Consider the following 26,717-nt stretch of genomic DNA (forward strand, 5'->3'; position numbering starts at 1 on the left):
GTGGGAGGAATGGGGGAAGGAGGGAGGAGGAGGAGGAGGAGATGGATGGTTGCTCTCGCTTTCTCTCTCTTTCTCTCTCTTGTTCTGTCTCTTTCTCTCCGGCGCTGTGTTGTGTCTCGTCGTGGGTCAGGACTTGTTGTGAAAAACTACAGCCCTTCTCCAGGCTAGGAGCAGACCTTTAACGGTAAACTCTTCCCTAAATGGACCAACATGCAGAGCAGAGCAGGACCAACATAGGGACTGTTGCCAAAAGTCGTACTATGTACCACTCAGTGTCGCTGCTGGTGTAAAGGAGTGTACTATTTGTGACATGGAAAATGTGTAATAAATGGATTTGGTTGTTATTTGAAACATGAGAGCCCAGAGTTATACCATGAGGGGATTACATCATTAAAACGTGAGGAGGCTCAAATCCAAAGACAAATTCTGTGAGACTACTGTTGCCTGGAAACAAAATCACTTCCCGTACGTACACGAGAAGGCAAATTGTCCGCTGTGGTGATGTAACCCTTTCACAGTATAGTTCTGGGCAAAATCTAAAAGACACTTGGATGTTTTATTACTTCACTTTTATGTGTAAAAGTCCGCAGATCTTCGGATGGGACTATGTTATAAAATGGTTTGGGGATGCAAATCTTTCTGTGCCCCCTGGAATACAGTTTGACAAAAAGGTGAGATGTGTAATAGCCAAGACCAAACCTCAATACCAAAGTGACAAAAAAAACACACACATAAAGAGAGGCCATTTTGTAATACAACAGGTGTTCGAAGAAATCAGGTTTACAAGCTCGAGGGAAGCTTTAAATCAGCTGTTTATTTTTAGAATCACCCACAGAGACAATCTTATTTTTGCTTTTTAAGAAAAAGCGCAGACCTTCCTCCTATTCTATTAAGTATTTTTGGCAGGTGGAGTAATGAGCGAGTAGGAGGGAAGTGATGGAGAAGCATCAGCTCTCTGTTTGTAAAACCATGTGAGAAAAAAAAAAAGAGAAAAAAAAAAGGCAAAAAACATCACATCGACACGCCGAGACAACCTGCAACAGATTTACTGAATGACTTGCGAATGTATTAAAATCTTTTTTGCGTGTTGGACTTTAATCCTTTCCCAACTGCATTCATTTCATGTTTCGATTCACTGCTTTTGAGTTCTACTGTTTCTCTTGGCCGTACTGTAAAATAACACTGCGTTACAACCTGAGAGGACAGTCTGACCAATAAACCAGGACCCTGCGGCGACTGGTCGAATGTAAATGTAAAAGTCACCAGCTTCTGGCGACTCCTGCTGCAAGTCATCACTATCAACTGACTGTTCACCTCAGTGTCACTATCAATTATCATATTGTGTATTTAAAACTAACTTTTAACTGTTCAATTTGTTGGGTAGATATCAAACCTAAGTATGGATTTTCAACATATCCGGAGTTTTTAAAAGCAGCTGAGGAGGTTCATTTCGAGAACTATGATGTGTTTTGGACATTATTGCATGCTTTTTCATTTTAACGTGAAGGTTCTGCGAATGTGGTGTGTGTGCGTGCGTGAAGCATGTGTTCATTGTGAGAGCTCACTATTTCTTTTCAGTGTGAAAACACATTACTGTATTATGTCAGGTAACTCAGTATCGCAATAAAAATTGCAATATCTGTTCACAATGTTGTTAAATCCACTTTTGTATTGTGGTGGGATTGTCAATGTTGTGATTTTATGTCTTGAAGAAACTGAACCACCAGGGGGCAGCAAATACCAACATTCTTTCACTCCTGTCTGGCCTGTAAACCACCAGTATCCTCAAGTGGGTTTATTCTAATGAGAGTTGATGTTTTTGATCTCTATTTCAGTTAATGACGAATCAAAGACAGCACCACTCTCTCTTTACACAAGTTTAATTAAAACATGACATTGTCAAAGAAGAATCTCAGACATTTGACCAATAGAATACTTTGAATGATATTGCCCACTTGCAAAAAAAAATATGTCTAAACAAAGAATTCTCTATAATCTTTTGAGAAATAACAATTAAACAGAAAACTACTATGTTCCATCATGTTCCAACTTTCTCATTGTTTCCAGTAGCTTTTTACAGGCAACATCACGGGTTTTTAACCCAAATGTTATAAATGGTGTCACCCAGAACCTCGTGAGCTTTGCAGGACGTTGAATTGAGACCCGATTTAACAGATAGAAAAACAACTGAAGCTGATTTAGTCAGGTTTGAGGTATCTGTATGCTGTGTCTGTTCTTCAGCTTGGAGTGTGACAAACAAATGAATGGAAACCTGAGACAGACTATAGTAGTCAGAAGGTTTTTTGAGGGTGAAATGCTTCGCCTCAGCAGGATTAAGGCTGCGACTGACAATTATTTGTGATATCAGTTCATCTGTGAAATATGTTTGCAATGAATCAGGTGTTTAAAATAGTGAAAAATGTCTTCAAATCGCTTGTTTCATCCAAAACAGTCAAAAACCCAAAGATGTTCCCTTTATGATAAGCAGTCGAGATGTCTGGGTGACGTAGTTTTCCTTTGTAAATTTAATTTCTATCTGACTCCACCTGTCAGTTTTTGCAGCACTCCCAGGCCTTTCTCCTCGTACTCTGCCCTGCTCAGCCAGAAGGAGTCCTTGTCTTTCATGATGTTGGCCAGCACCGCTCCGCCCAGGAACACCATGTGTTTACGCCTGGGAGGGTCCTCGATGCGGATCTTAAACTTCTACACAGGTGAAGGGAACAGAGAGGAGAGGTCACTGAAACACGGCGCTCTGAATACAGTGTAGTCCCTCTTTTCTGCTGCCACCACTTCAGTGGAAAACCTTATTTTGAAATAACATCACAATACGCTTATTAAGAAAATATATATCCTCCATCACTGTAAAAAAGTTCATCACTGAAACTTTTATATATTAGGTTTGGATTTACAATAATGAGAAAATTGTAGATTGTAATCTAATAAGTTAATAGTTCAGATATAGTACACAGCTAGGCATGCAAAGAAAATACTCAAATGAACTGCAAGCACCGCAAATCTGTACTTAAAAGTACTTGAGTAAATGAACTTAGCGTCCACTGGTTCTTACTGATAGTTTCTTAGCGTCTCCGTCCAGCACCCTCTCCAGGTAGAGCTGCTTGATCTCTCTTTCTAGCCTGGATGGAAGACCGGGGTACATGGTGGTCCCTCCTGACAGGACAATGTGCTTATAGAAGTCTGCCCTGCACACAAAAACAGACAGCAGATGGAAAAAATCCACGCTTCATTTGTCTGAATTTGCTTTTCTGCCTTGATGTAAATACAGTAGCTGTAGGGCGCTAGCACTGGCAGCAGCGAGGAGTCTCAGACCTGAGGTCAATGTCTGCAGCTTGGATGGTGTTAAACAGCAGCTCAGCCACTCCTGCTCCCTCCACGTTGATGAGATGAGGCTGGAAGAGCGCTTCAGGGGCCCCAAACCTCTCTCCACCCACCTTCACGTGTCGGCCGTCAGGGAGCTGCACCACAGACACGAGACAGTTCGAGGAGAATTGGAACATCTTTAATCTTGGAGCCAGAGATCAGAGCCAGTCTGAAGCGGAGCATGGGTGGGGATGGCTACTCCATCCTAGGAAAAAAATGCTCACCATGCAGACACTAGTGTGCTATCATTCCTCCTCAAAGTAGACTAAAACTAAAAATGCTCTCCGGGGATTTTGTTCCTCTACTCACCATGTAAGTCTCCACCAGGTAGGTGGTCTCTGTGGCCAGACGCTGCTCCTGCTCGATGTTGTAGCCCACATAGCAGAGCTTCTCCTTCAACATGCGCACAGTCTCAAAGTCAGCCGTGTGGTTGAAGGCGTAGCCGCGGAGGAGCAGGAGCTGATGGTGGGAGGATAAAAAGTGACAAGCAGATGCAGGTTTCTTTGTCAGATCTTACTCTGACCAGTTGTTCTTCTTCATGTGCAATACTCAGATAACATCATCATCCCAATGCTCAGCTGAGCGTCGCCCGGCTCACCTTGATGAGGTAGCGTGTGATATCACGTCCTGCAATGTCCAGCCTGCGTGTGAGGTGGGGTAAAGAAAAGCCCTCGTACACTGGACAGATGTGGGTGACACCGTCCCCAGAGTCGACGACCACGCCGGTTAGCAGGCCTGTGGACAGGATTGATTCCCAGAAGAGTATTTCATAAAATATTTTCCAACAATCAGTGAATCTATCCTGAAGGTCAGACCGGACTGAACAGGATCTCTTGTGTTTTTGACTCACCATTATTACACTTTGCTGTCAGTAACAACACCTCAAGACCAAAAAGACAAAATGAAAAAAGGCTTTTATCCATTGCATAGTAAATCACCACAGTTTTGATGTCTTACCCTGAGCGTACAGAGTGAGCACAGCCTGAATCGCCACATAAATGCCGTGAAACTGGTACTTCTCAAACATGACCTCTGTGATCTTCTCCCGGTTCTTGGTGGGATTCATGGGCGGCTCAGTCAGCAGGATCTTAAAGGAATAAAAAGTGAATACAAACTGAGTGAATTTGTTAAAACATACACATAATAACTTTACATATAAAGAATTAACTGACTTTGTAGTTAATAAAGCTTGCAAAAATAACAGCACTCAAAAAAAGAAATGCCATCATAAATCTCACCAGAGGCAGGCACTCCAATAGTGTAAGTTTTAAATGGAAAGTTAAGAGCACAAGATAAAATATTACAAAAATAAAAGAGAAGAGATGTATTTAAGTGAGTACAACTAGAAATAAAATAAAAGAAAAACAAACCAAGAAATGAAAAATAAAATAAAAGGATATATGAAGAAGAGACAGACTAAAACGCATTATTAAATAAATAAATAAATAAAGTAGTTAAATATGTTACTACGCTTTATTTTGAAAGGTTGGCACTGTGCACTCAACAAAACACATCTGATCCTTTTCAAAAAAGGCAAACAGCACAACATCTGCCCCGCTGTGCTCCACCTTGCACTGTGACGGGTCGATGTTGAGGCGGTCAGGGCTGAAGGTGTAGTCCCACAGGTGGACCATGTCGTCCCAACAGCGCACCATGCCGTTCTCCATGGGGTAAGACACCTCCAGCATGGAGCGACACTCGCTGGCCTCATCACCCACCATCAGGTCCTGGTGTGAGAGAGCAGGAGGAGTCAAGATCTTTGTATAAACAGGATTAGGACTGGAAATGTTTTTCCTCATGGAGAGGAGAGAGCTTGAACCATCTCTCTCTGTTTTTGTCTTGTTCTGTATTTTTGAGTGCTTACTCCACAGTTATGTTCAAATGGCCTTCGCACTCCTGCTCTACAAGATCTACAGATCTGAGTAATTAGGAAGCCGAGAAGTAAGAAGACATGGAGGAGAGGAGGTAGGTCAGGCATCTAATGAGCTGAACGAGTCTTACATTAAACTTGGCAGACAGTCATTCACTTTACTTCAATCAGAACACAGCTACACCTTTTACTATGAGAGGCCGTATGAAAGATGGAGACTGTTAGTAAATCTGGGTTTCAGTAAGTGACAGATAGTTTCAACCCCTTTATTCACCACTTTTATTATCCTCCTGTTGCTGTTGTTGCTTATCTCATGTCACAGTTACAGTAGATTGGATGGGAAAGAGAAAAGAAGAAGAAAACCTTTTAGGATTTCCATGTTTTATTTTTGAAAATGTTCGTGTTTTATTTTGAAAATTGATTCCAACTGAAGAAGGTTATATCAATATAATATAATTACATTAATCTATTAACAGTTTTTTTCTTTTCTGTATTTATAGGAGTTGTGTCTTTTTTTGTTTTCTTTTCGTGTTCAAGTGACCTCACCTTGATCTCAATGTTGCCCACTTTGGTGGTTGATCGTATGATGGGTCGTCCCACCATGGCGGGGAAGATGTGGTCGGGGAAGTTGGATCCAGCAAAGCCACACTTGACAAACTGGGGAGGGATGTGAGAATTAACATATGGTGAGATTTTTTTTATATGTTGACTGAAACTGAAAGTTTGTTTGTGTGGCCTTGAATCGATGCTGCACACTAATTGTACTCTTGCACAAAACCTCGGTAAATTAGCTTAATTCAGTTTAATCTGGCACTAAAATATATCCATGAAACCTGATTATATTATAATGAAGGATTTGCCAGATTGCTTCTTATTTATCAGACAATGCATCTGGAATAATTCATTCAAATAAATTATAAATTATAAATTATAAATATGTTGCTTTTAAATGGCCTGAGATTCCCTCCAGCCCATCTGCTTCTGTCATGACTGCACCTCAAACTGTGGTGTCTCAACATGTCTTTGTGGCCACAGAGACATTCCTTAGCCTGCAGGGATGCAGTGCATTCCAACCAGAGGCAGAACAGGATAACTGACTGCAGGTACGCTTCATAACACATTTATCTTACCTTCAATGCCTGGAAATCAACAATTAAGTGCCACAATACTGTACTGAAGAGCCCCTCCCAATGATTTTATACCTCAGATCTCTCTTCCTGCTTTTCATCCAATTGTTGCTCAGTTCAAAGCATCGCAACCATGTATGGCTTTGTGTGCACATTACAGGCAGAGTGACAAGTCCAGACAGATGTGGAATCAGGCTGCAGTATGCACACACCCTTCAAACCATATGATCCAGAGACTTTGCCTTTTTAAAAGAACAGCTTTAGAATAAAACACAGGTATTTAACACACCTGGGGTATGTGAGTACAAGCTAACATCTACTGGAGAAGAAGAAAGACAATAATCAGTGCTATTTTTCGGCTGTAGAGCTACTTTATGGCACAACATAGACACTTTGGACTATTTGACTTACCCCTGTCCCATTGTCACAGACCACCACTTTTCTCCCCTCGCTGTCCATGCTTTCACAAATGCTACAAACACCTCCAGATACTCCCTCCTGTCAGGACAGGGGTCTGACTGACAAGGACCTGTTTCACATGAATTTAGCAGTGACTACAACTGACAGGTAAGCAGAAGTCCTCTGGCTGCTCCTTCCACAGAGGGCGGGATTACTGAATGTGGGGACGCCCATTTTCTGTGGCCTGGGAGGAAGAAGACCTACACTACCCTGTTTTTGAGGGAACTAGGTAGTTTTCTTTTGAATTAGGCATAAACCAATCATTTTTAAAGTTGACTTTTCCTCAGATGGCTCATGTCATAATATTTGGTCTACATTTTTATACTCATGGTCACTGCTTTCTCCTAAACTTTTTATGGGATTTAATCATATTTAGTCTGACAGATTATGAAACTTTTGTGCCTTTTTGGACAGTTCTATATTCACAAGTCAAGATATTTAGATTCCAATCCAAGCTAAATCAGACTGTTTGGGGTAAAAAAAAGAAGAAATTTTTCATATTTTGGGAGTGTTGATGCATGTATTTTTGATAAAAACCCGTGAGTGAGTGCATTTTGCTCAAGTTCTTCCTCGATATAGTTGAAAAACCTAGAAACATTCCTAAAAATTAAAATGACATGTATAAATGTACTCAAGGATTCAAGGATCTTTGTTGTCAGAAAGATCATTTCCACATGAGATAGCACAAAATTAAGAATAAATAAACTATAAACAAAAGCATCGTGAAAAATTAACAAAAGCACAATGTATATTCAAGTATATTCATACTATTCATTTGATGTGATGCCATTATAAAATGTACTCCAATATTTCATCTTATTTCTATGTGCATAGGCTATATTATGCACCGGCTTAGGGGAAACCCTGGAGCAACCAGATTAAATGGGACTCCCCTGTTACAGCCCTTTAACATTTAGTCTCATAGCTTCAGGTGGGACTAACAGCAAGACAATAAACAGAATAGTTTCTTATATTTGCTCATTCTCATTCTTATTTAAAGTTTTTTTTAATTAACCATGCACCTTTACATTTTTGACATTGTATTTTGAATTGTTTCTTTAAAAAATATATAAATATATATAAATGTGATCTATCAGTGGTTGACATTTCTGATTTTCACCCAAATTGCCAGTGATGGAGAGAAAAGCGTCTTCTTGGGTAAAACAAATTGAAACTTTTGTGGTTAGATTCACAAAACATTTAGCCTTGTATTATTTTATAAGGTTTTAAAAGGAGGAAAAATAGAATTACAGTCAGAAATTGTTTTTACCGTTAACACCGAGACAGACGATATGTCACTTCCGGTCGCCATCTTTGTTTACTTTAACGAAGAACTCATCAACAGTGCTAAAAAAATCGTTTCCATTGTGCAGCAGAAACAACTTTTTCATCCAAGCTGGGTAGAAGAATGTTTTGGTTCAGTCCACAACACGTTGGTGAGTGTTAACAAACAAACTAAACTGGCTTGGCGTGTGTTTAATCTTCAGGAAAACATGCTAGTAGCTTCACAGTAATGCTAATCATCTGTGCTAAAGTATTAACAGAGTTAGCATCATTTTGTTGACTCTGGTAAAGATGGAGCCAAAGTCAAAGGTTAAAAAGATACATGGTTAGAAAGATAACAAGTTAGACTTTACTTTAAGACCATTAAAACTAATTGAACATAGTACACAATCATTTATAGCTGTGGTTAAATGTAGGTTAGATAAACTAAAACAGAGCTAAAGAGTTGTGAATATTGGACGTACATTCAGTTGTTTGGCCAAAAACTGAATGCTGTGTCTGTTGGATGTGCAAATAGTTAGCAAACATATGAGCCACATCAACAAACCTAAACTGAACAGAGCTTTTCACTGTAGACATTTGACTTGTTAACTCAGCTGCAACCAGCATCAAAATTAGTCCTTTATAATCAGTGATAGAGGAAGTGTTCAGGTTTTCTATTTAAGTAAAAGTAACAATACCACACAGTAAAAATACCTGATTACAAGTAAAAGTCCTGCATTAAAACACGCACATAAGTGAAAATATGTAAGTATTACTGGTAAAATCTACTTTTAATTTTTAATTTTACTGCTGTAGATGTATAACATTGTGCTAGTTTTGATTACTTAATAGTGTTTAATCTACAGCAATGCATCATGGTCTATTGATCGTCATCATATATGTCACTGCCCTGTGAGAACTACAGATCTCTGAAAACATGCCTTCAAATTAAGTGCTAAGCTAAGGCATAGCTCCTATTTCAATCCTCAAAAACTTAACAAAGACTACTATTACTAACTGACAAGGTGATGAGGTAGAATATACTTAGATGAGACAAAGAAAATCATTCAGCCTTTGTGAAAGATTTTTGTGCCTCAGTTTTAAATAAGTTGTTGAGTTCTGCATTATGAGACCTGAATAGTAAATCAGCCATAGTCCAGGGCTTCATTTTGTTCTCAGTTAACACATTAATGTTCTGTTCCCTTGCAGTCGTCCTTACCTTCAGTGAATTTAGCAACAATATTTTGTACAAAATCCTTTTGGTTTTCAGCAAATACATTATATTATAACATATGTATACTGTATGTTAAATGTAAGAATCTCCGAACCTATGTTAAAACACTCTTTTCTAGTGAAACACAACAATTTAAGGACTTTTTTTTCAATGATACTGACCTACAAAAATGCATTAAATGTTGTTTGGCAAGTGGGTGCACCCAAATTAGGTTGTATTGATGAGATTTGAAACATTTCCAAATTCTGATCCAAATCCAACCCAATCCAAAAGAGGATTGTTGGATATATTCATGTTGCGTGATTGTGTTTTTTGCTTGGAGGGGGCAAAAAGGGAGGAGTGAATCCTGAAGCCTTTGTCCAACACACTGAGTCAGTATAGCTTTGGATAAAAATAGGTTCATTTATTCACATAAAACATTTACAAAATACATCTTTTCATTGAAATGCGTTTTGAGAAATGGTGGCTGTAAGAAAGACAGCAAACAGTGGGCCCTTGAGTGTGTCATTGTGATTAGAGGACACAATCATATCTGACCAGGTCTCACTGTTCTCAAATGTAGTAGGCACACTGAGTTAAGACCGATTAGTGCTTTACATTCTCGCTGTTTCATCTTTTCTGTTTCAGCTCCTGCAGGATCACCAGAGCAGCTCAGGAGCGTTTACAAAAAGCCAGACATATTTCAGTAACAGTAACCCAACAGAGGAGTGAACAGGTAAAACACAGTTAGTAAAGAAATGCTTTGTATTTTAGCAGCACATGTCATCCACATCATTGGTTACACAAGGTAAAGTCTGTCTAAACCTATGCTGTTATTTGCGTTGCATTGTAAAAGAGTGATGTCCTCAGTTCCCTCTTAAGGCAGTGAAATGTGTTAAATTGGTCAGTCACTATGACTACATTCACATTATAACATGATTACTGTGAATAATTAAGGGAATAATAATGGGCAGCATGGGCAAACATTTACACGATCAAATAAATGGAATGATTGAGCCAAAATCTAGCTCATATTTATGCTCATAATTAATTTAATGCATAGGCCTTATGTGTTTGAAATAAGATGTTTGTATGACACGTTCAACAGTTGGCCTACTGCTGTAATGTGAATACAATTAAGTTAATAATGTGCATGTAAATGTAGTGATATATTAATAGCCTACTCAAGGCATTGTTCAGTGTGTCCTCGCAATTTCCATACAGTTGAATTATGCATCTTAGATAATAACTAATAGGAAATGATCTATTGAAAAATATTCACTGAAACCAGTTATCAAAACTTAAAATATTAATATTCACATTATCTAAAGACCATTGGCATTATCTCTATAAATACTTTGTCTGAGCGTTGACAAAACTCTGTTGTTCATGTAGAAGTACCTGTTCTATGTTTGTCTATCAACAGTGCTGAGTCACGATCAGCAGCAAACTAATTCATGTAACAGTCAAGGTCATGCGCCATGGTGCTTTTTTTAAGTGCATGTTGTTTTTGCATATTATTCCCTTACAATGTCCACTCACATCAGCCACGTCAACTCTGCTCCCACTGAGAACACCTCCAGCGTGTCCACAGCCACAGGAACAGTCCAGTGTGTCTTCAACATACATGTCTGAGTCTAACGACAGACGCCGCTCTCGCGTCGGCAGGGAAACGAGTCCACGAAAAGAGTCCCACCATCTCAAGACTCGTACTCGCTGTCGCTGCTTACGGAGATCTCCGGGGTGGAGGCTCCCGTTCCTCTGCGCTCGGTCTCCGTGCTACAGTCGCTGGCCTCCGGGCTGCCCAGGTGGCGAGGGGACGTAGGCAACAAGTGGGGGTGATGGCGGCGCTCCTGATGGGAGCTCTCAGGTGAGCTCTCAGAGGGCATGAGTGAAGGATCCTGCTGCAGTCTGGGTGAAGGGAGAGATGAGAGAGATGAGAGTCATGCCCCACATCAAAGTTTTTTAGCAGTTTGTATTTAACAGTACGTGCTCTTGGCGTTTTTCCTCATTATTTTGCCTCATAATATCAGTTGTTTGCCTCTTAATCGCTTAAACAGCAAACTTAAGTCGCCATAAGCCTTTTTTTTGTCTCCTTTTCATTCATTATCCATATAGTCATATGTCATTTTAGAGTTACCTGTTCTTCGCGGATGCAGCGCGGTCCCTTTGGCGGCGGTTCTTGAACCAGTTGCCGACCTGTGTGGGTGTGAGTCCCGTAGCCTGGGCCAAGTGGCGTTTCCTGGACGGGTTGGGGTAGGGGTCTTGGAGGTACCACTCTCTCAACAAACTGCGAGTTCTTTCCTGGAGGACGCATAGAAATATATCAACAAGACTGCTTAATGCATAGAAGTGTGAAGTAGGCAATACAAAGTACACATTACTAGCATGGAATTGCAGATTATGAGCATTAAAGCTGTATTTTTTCCTGCAAATTGAATCATAACACTCTGAAAAGACGCCATATGGCGTTTTGATATCATCCTGTTAAACCACAATAATCGTATCACTCTCATATGATGCTCAGTATAATCGTATTAGACTGGATTAATAAATAGATGATTACAATCTACGTTAGGTGTATAAATAACAATGTACATCCACTAAATGGGATCATGTTAAGGGGCTTAATAGGCTGCTGGAGAGCCTATCCTTCCTGAGGTTTGGAATTAAAGATTAACTGCACTTATGAACAATACTTCATCCTGCCACTTGAGGGAGGTCATGCACATAAACACACACCCAAGAGACAAGGTGAATGTTTCTGTGCTTTTTAGCATAAACTTTTTTACAAACTTGATCTTTCAATCCTGTAGCTATAATAATGTAGTTAATATAATAACTGGTGTTACCAGAACTTTAAATGAAAAAATACAATCTATTTGCTTCCAAAAGAACCACTAATGATCTCATGACACAAAAAAGGAAAATGTTTCTGTAAGGACAGTACAGGTTATTAGTTCTTATTAGTAAGGACACCACTGGTGGTTCAACAGGAGGAGTCTGCAGGGGATGTAGCTCTCAAACATTAGTGTCTGATTATTAGCAGATAGGTGCTGCGTGTAGATTCCTGCAGGTCTGTGCTGATAACAAGTTAAAGCGGTGTTCATATTTTAGAGGAGTTGGCTGCTAATTAAAGATCAGATTAAACTTGAGTGAACCCTGCAGGGACATCTGACCTTTTCAGCTGATTGAATATTACAGCAAAGAAAACAGAATTGTAAAAAGACAAAGATCATAACTTAGGCTCACTCGTGCAAGATTATTAAAGAATTACAAATATAAGTGATGTAAAACATATTAGACACATATGAGAGTGACATAAGTATTAACATCATGTATTTCCATTTAGTTGCACAAGTATTGGTGATAAAAGTACTAGTTGTAGCATCTCTGGGAGTAATAATCAGTTTGACCTGCACAAGTATCCTGGTCAGAAAATGGATATGAGATCTCTGATCTTGCCACAGGCCCGTTTGTCTAAAGCAGTTTAAGGGACTTCACGGCAGAAGGCAGAGGGATAACCAGGGCTCTGACCATTATCATCTTAAGAGCTCAAAGGCCTGGCTGCTTCTCACAGCTGCTTCAGGTCAAAAAGCACCTGTACAGGAGAGCATCTGATGGCCAAGTTTCCAATGTCAAGATGATGAGTCATAAAATCTAAAAGTTATAACATGGTGCCATAAAGGGGGGGGTGTCTTCTGACATCACTGCGCTATGAATTCAATTCTCACGTGGGTCCCAGTGCATTGCCAGCAGCCATGTGGGTTAAATGATATCACTAGAAAATGTTTTTACCTTAAAGCAGTGCGTCTTCTGCTCTCCGTCCCAGATGGTGCGGGGCAGCGGGAACTTCTTGCGGATCCGGTACTTCTCCACGGGTCCCAGCGGTCGTCCTCGGAGCCGCTCCGCCTCTCGGTAGTGCGCGTCCAGCCACAGGTCCTGAAGTTTTGCGTGGGACTCGCGGGTAAACCGGTGGCTCTGGAGGATCTGGTAAAGAGCCTCGAAGTTTCCGCCGTGAAAGGCGACCAGCGCTCTCGCTCGCATCACGGACTCGTGTCGGTTCAGCGCCTCGCCGGCGGAGCCAGGGACGGCGGCCGGCAGGGACCAGAGGAACCTGCCGAGGCGCTCGATGTCCCCGGTCTCCTCCAAATTTTCGCAAACCCGAGCGACCTGGTCCGGTGTGAACATCGGCAGGGGGAACATCTCGGCTTGTTGCCTCTCGGTAGCTCGTTAAAAAGTTAGGAAATGCTCAAAAAGCGCATGAAATGATGTATCCAGCCGCGCGTAAAGCTCCGTGCGCCCGCGGCGTTTTCTTTTTTTGACAGGATGGGAAGTATATTGCCACTTTCAGCATCTATCTGCTGCCTCTTATGTCACTAAGTCTTTCCTGGTATTTGGTCAAATGTTACAGAAAAGCCGGAGCGCATCGACCACTGCTGCTCCAGGTTTCCAGTGTGGAGCCAAATAAAGAAAGAGGACAAGGAGTCAAACTGTATTTATAGCTAGATACAATTAGCATCTCTGTAGTTGTTTTGAGAAGGATTATATGTCCCGGCCATTAGCCTCTTAGTGGGGGGTAGTGTGTACAGAGGTGACCGGCTGATCAGCTTGTTTGGCTTAGCCTTAGGATATATTGACTGCCAGGATGACTGCAGTGAGCAAACAAGGCAGGACAGGTTATTTAATAGGTCGGATCTGGTGGAGATGGAGCCTCAGGAGGAGATGAGGGAAGGAAATGTGCAGTGAGAGGTTGCTCATACAGAAAATAAAATGCTGAGAAACTGGGCCCTCTTTGAAAAGCCTTAATAAGTCACAGCTACTCTGCGGCACACTTAAATCGTGCCGCCCTTGGTCATGAAAACCGGTATCACATGTGGCTCGACATTTGGCCAAGAGGGCACGTCGGCACACAAAGCTGTGGCGATCCCAGACCAGCTAATACCCATGTAATTACAACAGACATGATGGTCGCACATATAGGTTACCCTCAGCGACCTCTTGCCAGGTCAAGACATAATGAAAACGCCTCCAGACATCGATGTATGATGGAGTAACTCCAGGACAAGGAATTAATGATCTGCTCATTGGTTCAATCCCTCTGATCTCAGTCAGAGGATCATTTTCTTATTAGTGAGGTGAAGGACCCCGGAAGCATCTGTCAACTATCATACAAACATATTACATTTCATTTCCACATCATGTCCCAAGCATCAGTGGACTAAATCCTGAATAAAGAATGTTAAGTTATAGACGTTTGATTTACAATTTCATGCTTACAATAGACGCCCCTGCGGGCAGACACAGATTAATGCCTGGAGTGAATATGAGGCTTTGCATAAAGGTTGCAGTCAGGTGAAGGATCATCTGGTTTAAAATAAGGTGAAGGGGCGGAAAATCCATGTTCAAATCTGTCTACAAAGCATACAGATATGAGCCGGCCAGACACAGATTGTGATCAGGAACATCAGGAGTCCCAGTCTGTTTTTGATCAACTGATCGAGACCATTAGTTAGTTTAGGAATAGTCCTTCCAATAGAAATAACAATACACTTAAAATTAAGTTTCATATCAAGTTTGCATTATCAGAAGTAATGCACTTTAAAGTATAATGTACTTAAAAGTTGGATCAATCGATTCTAGATGCAAACATAGAATTATTGAAAATTCATTAAATGTGGACTATAAATTTGTTTTGTTCAATAATTTGAAAAAGTTATATTTAAATTTTAAGACTTTTACTTCTACACCTTTTGTCTGTGTCAGGATAAAATGTTTTCTCATTTTTAATAATAGTTATTTGTTATGATTATTAATAATAATGATAATAACAAAATTATTTCAACAATTAAAATGTTTATTCAGTTTCATAAAGCAAATTTAAATTTTTTTCTTTGTATCGTAATTATGGCCTTTTGCATTATCATCAATCATGACATTTTGTTAATGCCACAGTTTTTTAAAGAAGCAGTTACAGCTATGAAAATTCGTTTTTATTTAATATTTGCTTAAAAATCTGAATTTATAGGCTCAGTTTTGTATAAACTAACTAATAGTTATTTTTCATCATGTTGCAACTTTTTTTTATTGAACGATTATACTCATTGTTTAGTTTATAACATGTCTATCTTTTTTTCCTGACAAACAGTAAAATCCACAACAAGTTACAACATTTAAAAACAGAAACAACTTTCCAACCAACTGCCCAAAACCCAAAGATATTTAAATTATTATTAAGACAGACAAAGGCAGAAAACATTTGAGCATCTAAAATTAGCAAATATTTTCTAGATTAATAACTTTACACAATTAATTTGACAATTGTCAGATATGTTCATGTTCTGCCAGTCAGCTAGTGGACTAATCCTTTCAGCAGCAGTCATGGAGGAAGCTTTCCAAAGCTGCTCCTGAGGGGCTGTTCAGTGGAGTTTAGAGTATAGAAAGCGTATAGAATTACTTTATAATCAGTGGGCAATCATTTGATACGTGTTAGATCGTAAATCTAGATTAAAATACCAGGTGGGATTGGTGGGCCAATGGAAAGGGGGGTAGGTGTGTGTGTGTGTGTGTGTGTCACAATCTTTGGCACAGAAGGGGAGAAATGGGCTCAGTGAAGATCATGCTCACAGTTAATCTAACCCTTCCAAGTTTCAGACACTTCGCGCCACTGACCACCACACACACACACACACACACACACACACACACTCACCTTCATTACAAGAAATCCCCCAACCCAATCTGTTTAACACTTTGAGGGCAGACTGAACCAAAATCTGCTTAAGCGCTCCCAAGCCGTTAGAACAGGATGAATGATAAGATGGTGATGGGATGAACAGATGATTAATGTGTTAGTAGGAGGGTGGAGGGGGTGTCAGATAGGGTTAATTATACTGTATATCTTTATTTAATTATTATAGATAATTTAACCCCTGCTTTGCAGTAATCTCAGGCAGACTTTTATTTTGAAATCAATACTGAAAATTAACTATTGTACTTTCAAGTAGAATTACACATGTTTTCAAACAGATTTATTTAAATCCCAAGTGAATGTTAAATAGCTACTAGAAAACATTTTTATGCGGCGTCTCTCTTAAAGCACTTCGGATTTTCAACTTTATCTCCAGCCTACATAGTGTTTTGGTAAACTCTCCAAGGTTTCAAGCATTTCTCTATGGAGTTTACATGTTCCCTGAGGTTACCGTCAGATGGTCTGTTTCTGTGTGCTAATTCAGGTGATGAATCATCCAGAGGACATGCCACACCTGAATGAGTTCCAGACATTTGGAACACAAGTTGACCTTGTGTTCAAAATGACTGGAAGGTACAAAAAGTTTTGGATTTAGTCTAGTAGATTGCCTCAGCCGGCAGCTGCGAATAGGCTGCAGTGGCTATAAATGTAATACTTTGGGGCAACTGCGCCGCTCAGAGTACATCCAATAAAAGTGCTTGGCAGGCTCAGATTGCTATTTGAAGTGTCTGACAACGTTACCGAACGGATCCCCACAGACCAGATACCATCCCTGTCAGATTCCGCATTATATCGCTGTCGTAAAATCCACCAGATTCCATTGACAAAAACAGTAATTTTATCTCACAGAGCAAAAGAGTTAAGGCAGAGGTAGACCAGCAGCTCCTGTGCTCTGCAAGATAAAATTACTGTTTTTGACAGTGGAATCTGGTGGGTTTGAAGAGCAATACCACGGGCGTCTGAACAAAAAGGATCTTACACGTCTGTATCTGTAGGGATTCTTTCCATAATGCTGTCAGACACTGCCTGCGTAGGCGATCTACTGGACCAATTCCAAAACTTTTTGTACATTCCATTGAAGACAAAAAAAAAACATGGTTAACACGACAAGTTTGTGTGATATTAACGAGAATCAATGAATGCATTACAAGACACTGAGGGCTGCAGTGGTTGGGTTCTCAACTGGCTTTGTACGAGAATCTGACACTGGACAAGCCCTGTTCATGCCCTGAACTGGGACAAAGAGTGTTAACCCTATGAGAGTCTCTGAACCTGTTTAGGGTGCACCGTGTCCTCTTGACAAACATGTACTGGCACAGGCTTTAGCTTCCTGTCATTCCGCAACTCTGATCAGGATACGTGCGGTGAAGGAATTGGCTGGATAAGTTGTCCTGTGGCTCACATGGTGACATTTTTATAGAATCAAGCTTCCAATTTCACTATAATGTAATGTTAATTATAACCTGTCAGAAAGATGTTTTGTTTTCAGTCGATATAAACCTGTAATTTCATGGATCATCTTTTTGTTTGGTCTCTGTATTGTGTTTTAATCCAATAACAGACTGCAGAATATGTTAGATTTACTAGCAACTGCAAATGAATGTGCTCACACACACACACACACACACACACACACACACACACACACACACACAGTCTCATTGGCTGGTGGTGGAACCCCACTTGGCATAATTAATTAGTGGCTTAAACAGAAGCCTCCTGCTTAAAAAATGACCTGTTGATTTTGCCAACAGGCAAAGCGGGGGGCATGCATCTGTGTGTGTGTGTGTGTGTGTGTGGAATGGGGGGTATTACCATGCTGTATAAATCCACACCAAGCACAATTAACAAGCAATTGGGAGGAGAAGTAATTAGTATTATCTGCTTAGCACCACCATCAACCCCTATTCTAAGGAAAATGGGTTAAAAAACCCACAATGACACACACACACACACAGACACACACACACACACACACTAATTCCCCCCCAGGCAAATGTGTAAGGGCTAATTACAAGCTCATTTGCAACTCAATAGCAGTATCCTCTCAGACAGGTCTATCCCCCTGTGTCCTCCCCTCCCCTCGTCCCCAACATACTGTATGTTAGCTTTACCTCTCAACCCACGCGGGGCCACTCACCAAACAAACGACAGAAACCGCTTTGCCGTCCGTCGCTGTGGGGTGAGAGGATGAGAGAGAGAGGTAGAGCTCTTGATTCAATAGACACAGGTGACATAAAGTAAATGTGAACTGTATCTTCAGCAAACACTGATAGGGGATTTCATTAAAACCTGAAATGCAAATAGAGGTTTAAATCAGATCTCATTTAAATGTGACAAATGTATTTAAATGTAAAGTAGAAATATAAAGTAAAGAAATAGACACACATCATGCAAGTATCAATATCAAGAAAAAGTGATGAAGAGGTCGAAGCTGGTCAATATTTTTGTCCTCAAAGTACTCGCTCTGCAGAAGGGTACTTGAGGAATCTTTTCTGTGACCAGGTTGTTGTTTTTTCACACCCTGGTCTATTGTATTCAACTTAGATCAGTTGATAATGTCAAGCACATTAAAGAGATCGGCTTTCTTTTTAAAGGCTTTCATAGAGTATGAGGAACTCTGAAGATGATTGTTAAAAGTCACAGATCTTGTTTGCATGTGACTTGATACACTTCTCTCGTGTAGTGCTGTGTCACTGTGCCATTACGGCATTTCCAGGGGAATTCCCAACTGCGTGATCTAATAAGCGAGTCAGAGCAACAAGCTCCTTTGCACTTGGAGGTGTGAAATGAAAAGCTGTCTGAAGGTTATTTGTGTAATGAGATGTTCTTTCCAGGTACCTTTAGCCTGTGGATTGTTGTCCCTTCCAGTACAATGAACCACCCCCAGACAGTATCATGTTCGCTGTTTGACGGATCAGCTTACTACAAGCTCACGGTTAGCTGGCAAACCCTAATTTAAGCCTTTAAAAAAATAGCTCTGCGAATCACTGCTCGCTCTGGATTATTTGTTTTGTTGTTTGCTGATTGTGGTCCCAGAGCTTTGAATAGTGGAAGTGATGTAACAATAGAAGAGTAGAAATTGACTATTTTTCGACAATTTTTTGGCGGCTTTTTAAGGAATCCGATGAGGTGAAATTATAGAAATGTAGTGTTACTGTTTTGTTGTGAGTTGTTTTTTATTATTTGGCCCAAGTGACTTTTACGTGTTTCTCAAGTTTGTTGATCATGTTCAATATGTGTTAAATAAGTTGAACTCTCTCTCAGGCCACTGTAGGGCAACTTAACTAAAAACTGACATTTATTTTGAGTGATGGAACTGCAGAGTTTATCTTATGTAGTCTTTCTTCATGTGAAAATGAAAATTTGTTTCACAAACTCTCTTTTGTACCCAGTTTGTTACTCATTATCTGCTCTTTTATTGTCCTCTGCTGCTCTCATACATTTATTTTTCCCATAAGGCTTTCACTGCTGTGCTTTTTAGTTAAACTTGACTTTCTAACACAAAACAACACAACCAAGGAGGCGCTCACATGCCGTATACACTTTATTTCAAACTATGTGTGAGTTTGCAATAATAATGAAAAAACACAAAAAACAGTGAAATGTATGAGATGTATGTAAGAGTTGGAAAACAACCTACAAGGGTTTATCTGTAATTTCATATATGAAATGAAGCACATAACCATCTTTTGCTTGAATATATTGCCCAGTACTCGTATCAAACCACCTGTCTTGCTTCATCATATAAACCTCCTCTTCCTCTGCTTCCCTCAATCATCGTATGTAACAGGTGTTACTCAAGTTGTTTAGGAATCCTGAGGGATTTAAGGTGGGACTTATTCTTACCTAATACTATAATGCTCATTAATTCCTGCTTTGGTGACTTACGTCCCCCTGATCCTCTCTGGTTGGTTGGCCCGGCCCAGCCCGGCCCATCCTCGCCCTCTGCAGTGCTGACGGTTTCAGGACCTCAACAGGAAGACCGCTCAGCTGTCAGGTGGGACGAAGCTTTGAGAGGATGTGATGTGTTTTAGAGGGAAACTGGGATTGTGTGTCTGCATGGGCGTGTCACTGATATGGTGGTGGTGCATCGGAGGAGTGTGTTTCCTTTTTAATATCATGTGCAGTGATTGTGGGCAGGGCATTGGGGCACTCTGGTAGGAATGAATGATCAAGGCCATTTACTTCTTGCACTAAGCCCCTCTAGAAATCCTGGATTCCAACCTCATGACGACCAGCATTCATAATGTTGAAGGATGACGCAGTTTGTAATATAAAACATTTGGGCCATACTGTGTGTGGTTATAAATCACAAAAACCTCAATATGAGCAACAAACACAAGGTAGTCATCCACATATTGCAAAAGTAAACAAGATTAAATTCTTTTATTTTGAAAAGCAGGCGTAAACAGCGGCTCATGTTCAGCGAATCTGGCTGTGAAAATTAAGGACGTCAAACATTTACAAAGAAAACACATTGTATTGTCAGCAAGTAACAATAAATGTGTCTGTTTTGGTCTAACTTTATTACAAAACTAGGCAAACATGAAGAAACATCATAGCGTTATAGCGATCATATAGTCACATATCCACAGTAAAGCAATTACTAAGCCCCACAACTGAGTATGTGAGTATGTGCACCATTACAATAAGTGACACTGCGTCATAATTATGATTTTCAGGGTTTTTTAACACTGCCAGGTCATGTTGGAGCACAGATAATCAAACGTGCCCGTTGGTGACCCCTCTGTTACGAGGGGGCGTGCTGAGGGAGAGATACGTACCGCCATGGTCACTTTGTATGATGTGTAAAAACATGGGGGATGGAGCCCCTTGTTTATGGTGACATCTGTCAACATGTGTCACCCCTGAGCCGCACTAACTGATGAGAGGATCATCTCGCTCATGAACCAAAACATGTACACATTGTGGTCATGCAGTCCGACATCAGACACTCGACCGCACTTTGGTGATACTGAATAAGAATAAGAAATGTAAATACATTTTTTTTTGTTGATTGAGTAATATCTAAAACAAACAGTAATGCATTTAATGAGTTATAGTTTTGTACTCAGTATTGATCAGAGCCTGAATGTTGTTGAATACAATACTTTTTCACAGTTACTATACAAGATTTCAAGAAACTCTTTGTATTTTTGTACTAACAAGAAGTGAAACCGTATTGAAACTTGGGGATTTCTTTTAATTTTCTTTGGCAGCTTTGAGCAGCTCCTCCCTTTCCTTTGCACCTTGCATTATGGGACATTAGTGTCCATCATCAACTCACACGAAAAGTATTAGCACGCATACAGCCTTCGCCTTAACTCAAAACCTGCTTTGAATTAGTGGAAATGGGACGCCAGCCGAGTGTTCGTAGTCACTAGAGTGTTAGTAGTCAGTAGACTAATAGTTGAATTAGTCTGCTGGCAGGGACACCTCATGCTGTTACTATTAATGTTAAGATACTATTCACCAATTCTCCCATTGACTTTGATGGCATCAAACCTGGTTTAACCAGAGGAAAACTCTCAAACAGTGATAACTTAAAACCTCACCCTCACTACTAGCTTATATTGATTTTGTTCAAAGTCACATCGTGCGATCCTTTGATACAGGGGCCGACAGCTCAACTAAAATTTAATCTGTCATTAAAATCCCACTTAATCTCCTGTACTACAGCTGCTATATTAAACAGAGTAAGTGGTCAGCCGGGTTTGTAGGTATCAAGACAGTTCCTTCTTTATAGTAAAATAAGTTAACTTGAAACTTTAGTGCTGCTTTTAACAGATCTTTTTAAACCAGTTTAATGTATTTGATACGTTCTCTGTCACAGCAGGATCAAGGTATGATAATATCAGTGAAATCCTCACACTGATCTTTGAGACGTTGTTGGCAATCACCCAGTCCTTGTTGTGTAAACACTGGGGTAATTGTATCATAGCTTCCATCATCTGCTACTGAATTACTGATAAATGAGCCTTGTATTAGTGCATCGATCGTAGCAGAATTAATGCACGCGTGTGTGTGTGTGTGTGTGTGTGTGCTGATGATTGACATGCTTCAGCACTTCAACGTGTGTGAATTCCCCACAGCACAGCATGTCGTAGCTTAATTGCAAGCATGATGACTTTTAACGATTTCTCACCTGTGTGAGTGTGTTTCTGTCTTTATGTGGGTTTCCAGTGTGTGTTTTCCCGCTGGGTTCGTGTGACAGCAGGGGTGGGAGGCTAAGAGGCGTTAGCTTGGTGAGAAGGATTACCTTTATCTGTTAGGCCTCCTTTTCTTTCCCCCGGGCAGTGTCACGTCTCATTACTTCTGTCCTCCAGCCTGGATAGTCTGGCTTTACGGGATACATTTAAAATGCGGGCAGCCTGGTCATCCAAGAACTCCAGGTTTAGAGGCAGAGTGATATACGTGCCCTCTGCCTGAGAGGCTTTTTCTTCAGTAAGCAGACAGGTAACTTCTCCCAAAGCTGGCATTGATGGCAGTTAAGCCTTCACTTGTTTAAGTGAAACGGATGGCTGTATCTCAGAGAGAGACATGCTCAGTGTGTGGCTACAGTCTGTTGTTGGGATTGTCTCAACGAGAACAACTGTGTCCATCAGCTCCCAGCTAACACGCCTGCATGTGCTTAACATGTAAAACTACATGTATAGGGGCATTTTACCCGAAGCTGTTTTATCATTAATTTTTCTACTTAAAATGCCAAACCTTGTATGATTCAAGCAATATGACGATTTGCTGCTTCTGTCTAGTTTATATCTATTTATATCTCCACATATTATAGATTTAGCAGTTCTTTGGCATTTGCATGTGTCAAACCAGGCTCTGGGAAATTTTTAAAGGCATTTTAGTTACTATTTTGTGATTCCATCCAATAAAATCCAATAAAAATAATAAAGCTGAACCAATAATGAAATAATCGTTGCTTAAACCGTCACAGTGTCAGTAAAATAAGAAGCTGCTTTACTCACACTTTGTCATTTTATTGATATGAACATGATGAACAGAGATGATCTTTATCTTGCAACTCTTCTAATGCTGAAACAGTTAACTGTTATGATCATATGTTTTAATCATTGATCATTGATTAAATCATTTGTTATCAGACATGAACACATCACTATTTTCTGTGTGTCCCTGTTTTATATCATTATAAAGTGTAATTTTGTATCATGTTCGTTTGAACAACTATTTTTCTGGGTTTTTTTTTACATTCAGTAGAGCAAGCAATTTATTGATTAATCGAGAACAAAAAACTAGTAGTTACAGCCTTTAACTTGTCCCAACATTTGTTTCAGCCTGCATGGGAGGTGGTGTTTTAGCTCATCAGTAAAGATCAGCACATAGTGGTAAATTGTCCATTTGTATTGTTGTCTAAAGATTTTGGCATTTGTTACATTTCCCTCTGTTCACACTGACTTATATTTTAATTTTTGCGTGACAGAGTTGTTACAGACCTGCTGGAACTAATTATAAGTACAATATTGTGTTATTGTAGTCTATTTCTAAATTAGTGTTCTGATTTAATTCTAAATCCCTTTTGTGACACTTGAGTCAACAAATCATTTGTTCAATAATTGTAAAGACCTCCTCAACCATTCCTCTGAAGCACTCGGCCTAATCATTTGTAAATCCTTCCAGTCAAGTGGCTCATTAGAAGAAATCACTGATGTTAAGCTGAGTGGCATAAACATCTTTAGTCCTTTTCCCTTCAGACTGCTGTTAAACATGCTACAGTGGACAAACAACCACATTTCTATTTGTTAATTCCTTTCTTCAGTGTGGGTCGTTGGCTCATCCATTCACTGACCCAGAACGGCCTGTAGGTCTACAGCGCCTGTGTTTTGACCCCTTGCTCTCGTTACCCTCACCCTTTCCTCCCCCTCATTTCGAAGGAACCCCCCCCACCGCCTGCTCATCTCGACCTCCAGCTGGTTCCTTCCACCGTCCAGAAGCCGCGGAGCTCTCCTGGCCTTAGCAGGGCAGCTAATCTAGATGGCGGGAGGCCTCCCTCCTGCTAGCCTACACAAGAGAGGGCAGCCCTAATTGCTTATGTCGTAAAGCTCTCTGACCCAGATAAGCCTCCACTCCCCAAAGCTGTCGATATAAACCCCACTTTACCTCACCAAACCTGACTCTCCTGATCCACACAAGCCACCCCCCTCCTAACATTTCTGCACCTTCTGCCACATTATTAACACCCAGGACTCGGGCCGAAGGGGAGAAGGAATTGACCTCCATGGGTAGACGAAACATGCTGTTGTATGTCGCAGGAAAATACAAAAAATCTTATTTTTGATTTTTGTATATTTATTTATCATTATTTATCCTCACGTAGCTCGACAGAGTGGAAAAAAACTTTAATAACCCTAACAGTTTTTTGGATGCATTATCTTCCTCAAAGAAATATCGTTTACGAGCACATCTTTGAAAAGAAAGGAGTGATAAGTTGAGCAAAAAGCAAAAGTACCAGATATTTGATTCGGTGGAAGATGATTCGGTGTGCCCCGTGGAAACCGATCTGAAGCCAGAGCATAGAGCTGCTCTCGTGTGCCAGGTTCATCACTGAACCAGGTAATGAAGGCTTAGCCACAAAATGCCACAGGGCCTCAGACAAGTTATCAAGTGCTGAGTGTCACACGTGCTCCACTTTATTAATAGGTGGCCGGCTCACTGTTCAACACTACACAAACATATTGTTTTTGATTTTCGACATCAACTTTCAACAACTGGCCTTTATCATATTTAATAGGATATGATGATGGTCGCCTTCATGATGGCGGGTTTACACCAGACATAGAGTGGAACAGAAAACCGCCCCCTTTTCATTTTTGCGCCCATGTCAGTCAATCTAGCTGCAGCCCGCTCCACTGGGTGTCCAGCCTGAGACAAATGTGACGACAGGGTCATTTCACCTCAAATATTAGAATATTTTTGGTTTACATGAGTGACTGTGTAGGTGAAACACCAGGTTATGTTGAAAATCCAAACGTTTTCAAGGATTATATTCAGTAACATACGACATAAGGCAATAAAACAGTGTTAAAAAAGGCTTCTTTACTTTAGTTTTGAGAAGTGATTTAAAAGATATTTCTGACTGTTACATTGGATATTAGTGGGTCACTCGGATGGTGTAGCTGTTGGTTTGCAACTGCAGGAGTCAGTCATTTGGTCCATATCAAACTGGAGCCTCACTGAGAACTCCTTTAATACAGATCTTATTTACTTAATAGGAGCTTTTAATTGGATGCTGGCCCGACTCACCCTTTAATCACCCATCACATGCTGTTGGAGCAGGGATGCCTTTAAACCCCCATCTTAATCCATGTTACACCACAGGTTAATGTCAACTGTGTCAAGTGCTTGGTGAGCGATACTCCCACTGATATCTTGTAGGTTTTCTCACTGCGAATGGAAAAACCCCACAAAGTCTTGCATAACTTCACAGTTTAAGCCCGAATGAGTGAACTCTGCTGTATTAGGTTTGTTAGGAACATCCTTCATTGACATTAAGAGCTGTTATTCTTGTCTTATCCTGTCCTCAGCTTCTCCTCCTACTAAGTGATACGTTGAGACATGAGGACATGAGGACATGAGGACGTTGTTCAATGAGCGACAGTAATGGGTCAAATAAAAGTCATCCAGTTGGTTTTAATAGAAATTACAACAATACAAATCAGGCATTATATTTCGTGAACACAAAAGAAAATAATAAATACAAAAGGCAATGTATTTTCAAGTAAGGAAAACACACATGAGAAATAAAGCACCACACCACGTCATCACATCTGTTGAAACTGACCTTGCTCCAAAAATAGCAATAAAAGATATTTTGTAGTGGTTCTAAAACAAAAAATGTTCATTTTTCGCACCAAACACATTTTCGTGCTACAGTTTTCCTGCTTGGGGTCATTAGGGGTAAAAAAAAACAGTTCAACCAATATCCAGTTATGGGAAAACATTTTCACAATAAATATCATAAACACTACAAGTGAGAAAGGAAAACTTCTTGAAATTTCTCTAAAAATCAACAATTACATAACAACTTAACACTTCAAACATTTTTGTAGATGCAAACTTTGCAGTAAATATGCTGTTTATATTCATTTGCACTGAACAGACATGAGGAGAGTGCTAGTCAAGGTTTAATACTGTAGGTAGCAGTAGGTTACAGAGTAACGTGTTGTACATGAGAGAAACATGTCCACAGGCTGCTTTTGTTCGTGGTTTACATTTTGATTGTGCCATATTTTTTATCTTATCCACACACTGAGTATGCTACAGTAGTACCTGTGGCCCCCTGGCCCAATTTTATACTCAACTAAACGAGGTAAAAACTCCAACTCTAGATATTCTAACAGCATCAGATCCTCAGTGTTATGATGCAGTAGTTTTCCACAGTCTTGGCGAAATTATAGTGTCATACATAAAGTTTCCCAGTGCTTTGTTGTCTTTGTGAAATGTCGGTATGATCTCTTCAGACAGTTTGCGGCAGGATCAAGCACTCGTAGGCTTCTGAAAACCTCTGAAATGTTCTGACAGTTGTGGCGCAGAGTGGATTCACATCCCCCGGAGCGCCAAACAACATCAGTGTTGTGTAATCCCTGTGTTCTGCTGTAGTGTTTCCACAACTACGGCACTCTTAAC

At 40.3% G+C, this 26,717-nt stretch overlaps 2 protein-coding genes across 2 annotated transcripts; both read right to left on the reverse strand.

The window, feature by feature from the left end:
• Window positions 1–1,875: 1,875 nt before the first annotated feature.
• LOC139222806 (actin-related protein 2) lies at window positions 1,876–6,936 on the reverse strand. Its single transcript, XM_070854677.1, has 9 exons — window positions 6,787–6,936; window positions 5,795–5,905; window positions 4,947–5,105; window positions 4,336–4,465; window positions 3,977–4,113; window positions 3,688–3,837; window positions 3,328–3,473; window positions 3,068–3,200; window positions 1,876–2,703 (listed from the first exon to the last, which is right to left on the reverse strand). The coding sequence occupies exons 1-9, from the start codon at window positions 6,832–6,834 to the stop codon at window positions 2,533–2,535; spliced, it is 1,185 nt and encodes a 394-aa protein (XP_070710778.1). The 5' UTR covers window positions 6,835–6,936; the 3' UTR covers window positions 1,876–2,532.
• A 4,077-nt stretch (window positions 6,937–11,013) lies between these two features.
• six7 (SIX homeobox 7) lies at window positions 11,014–13,519 on the reverse strand. The gene is made up of 3 exons (XM_070854768.1): window positions 13,112–13,519; window positions 11,454–11,617; window positions 11,014–11,224 (listed from the first exon to the last, which is right to left on the reverse strand). The coding sequence occupies exons 1-3, from the start codon at window positions 13,517–13,519 to the stop codon at window positions 11,014–11,016; spliced, it is 783 nt and encodes a 260-aa protein (XP_070710869.1).
• Between the last annotated feature and the right edge of the window lie 13,198 nt (window positions 13,520–26,717).

This window comes from Pempheris klunzingeri, chromosome 23 (genome assembly GCF_042242105.1).
Source record: "Pempheris klunzingeri isolate RE-2024b chromosome 23, fPemKlu1.hap1, whole genome shotgun sequence".
Taxonomy (NCBI): Eukaryota; Metazoa; Chordata; class Actinopteri; order Acropomatiformes; family Pempheridae; genus Pempheris; species Pempheris klunzingeri.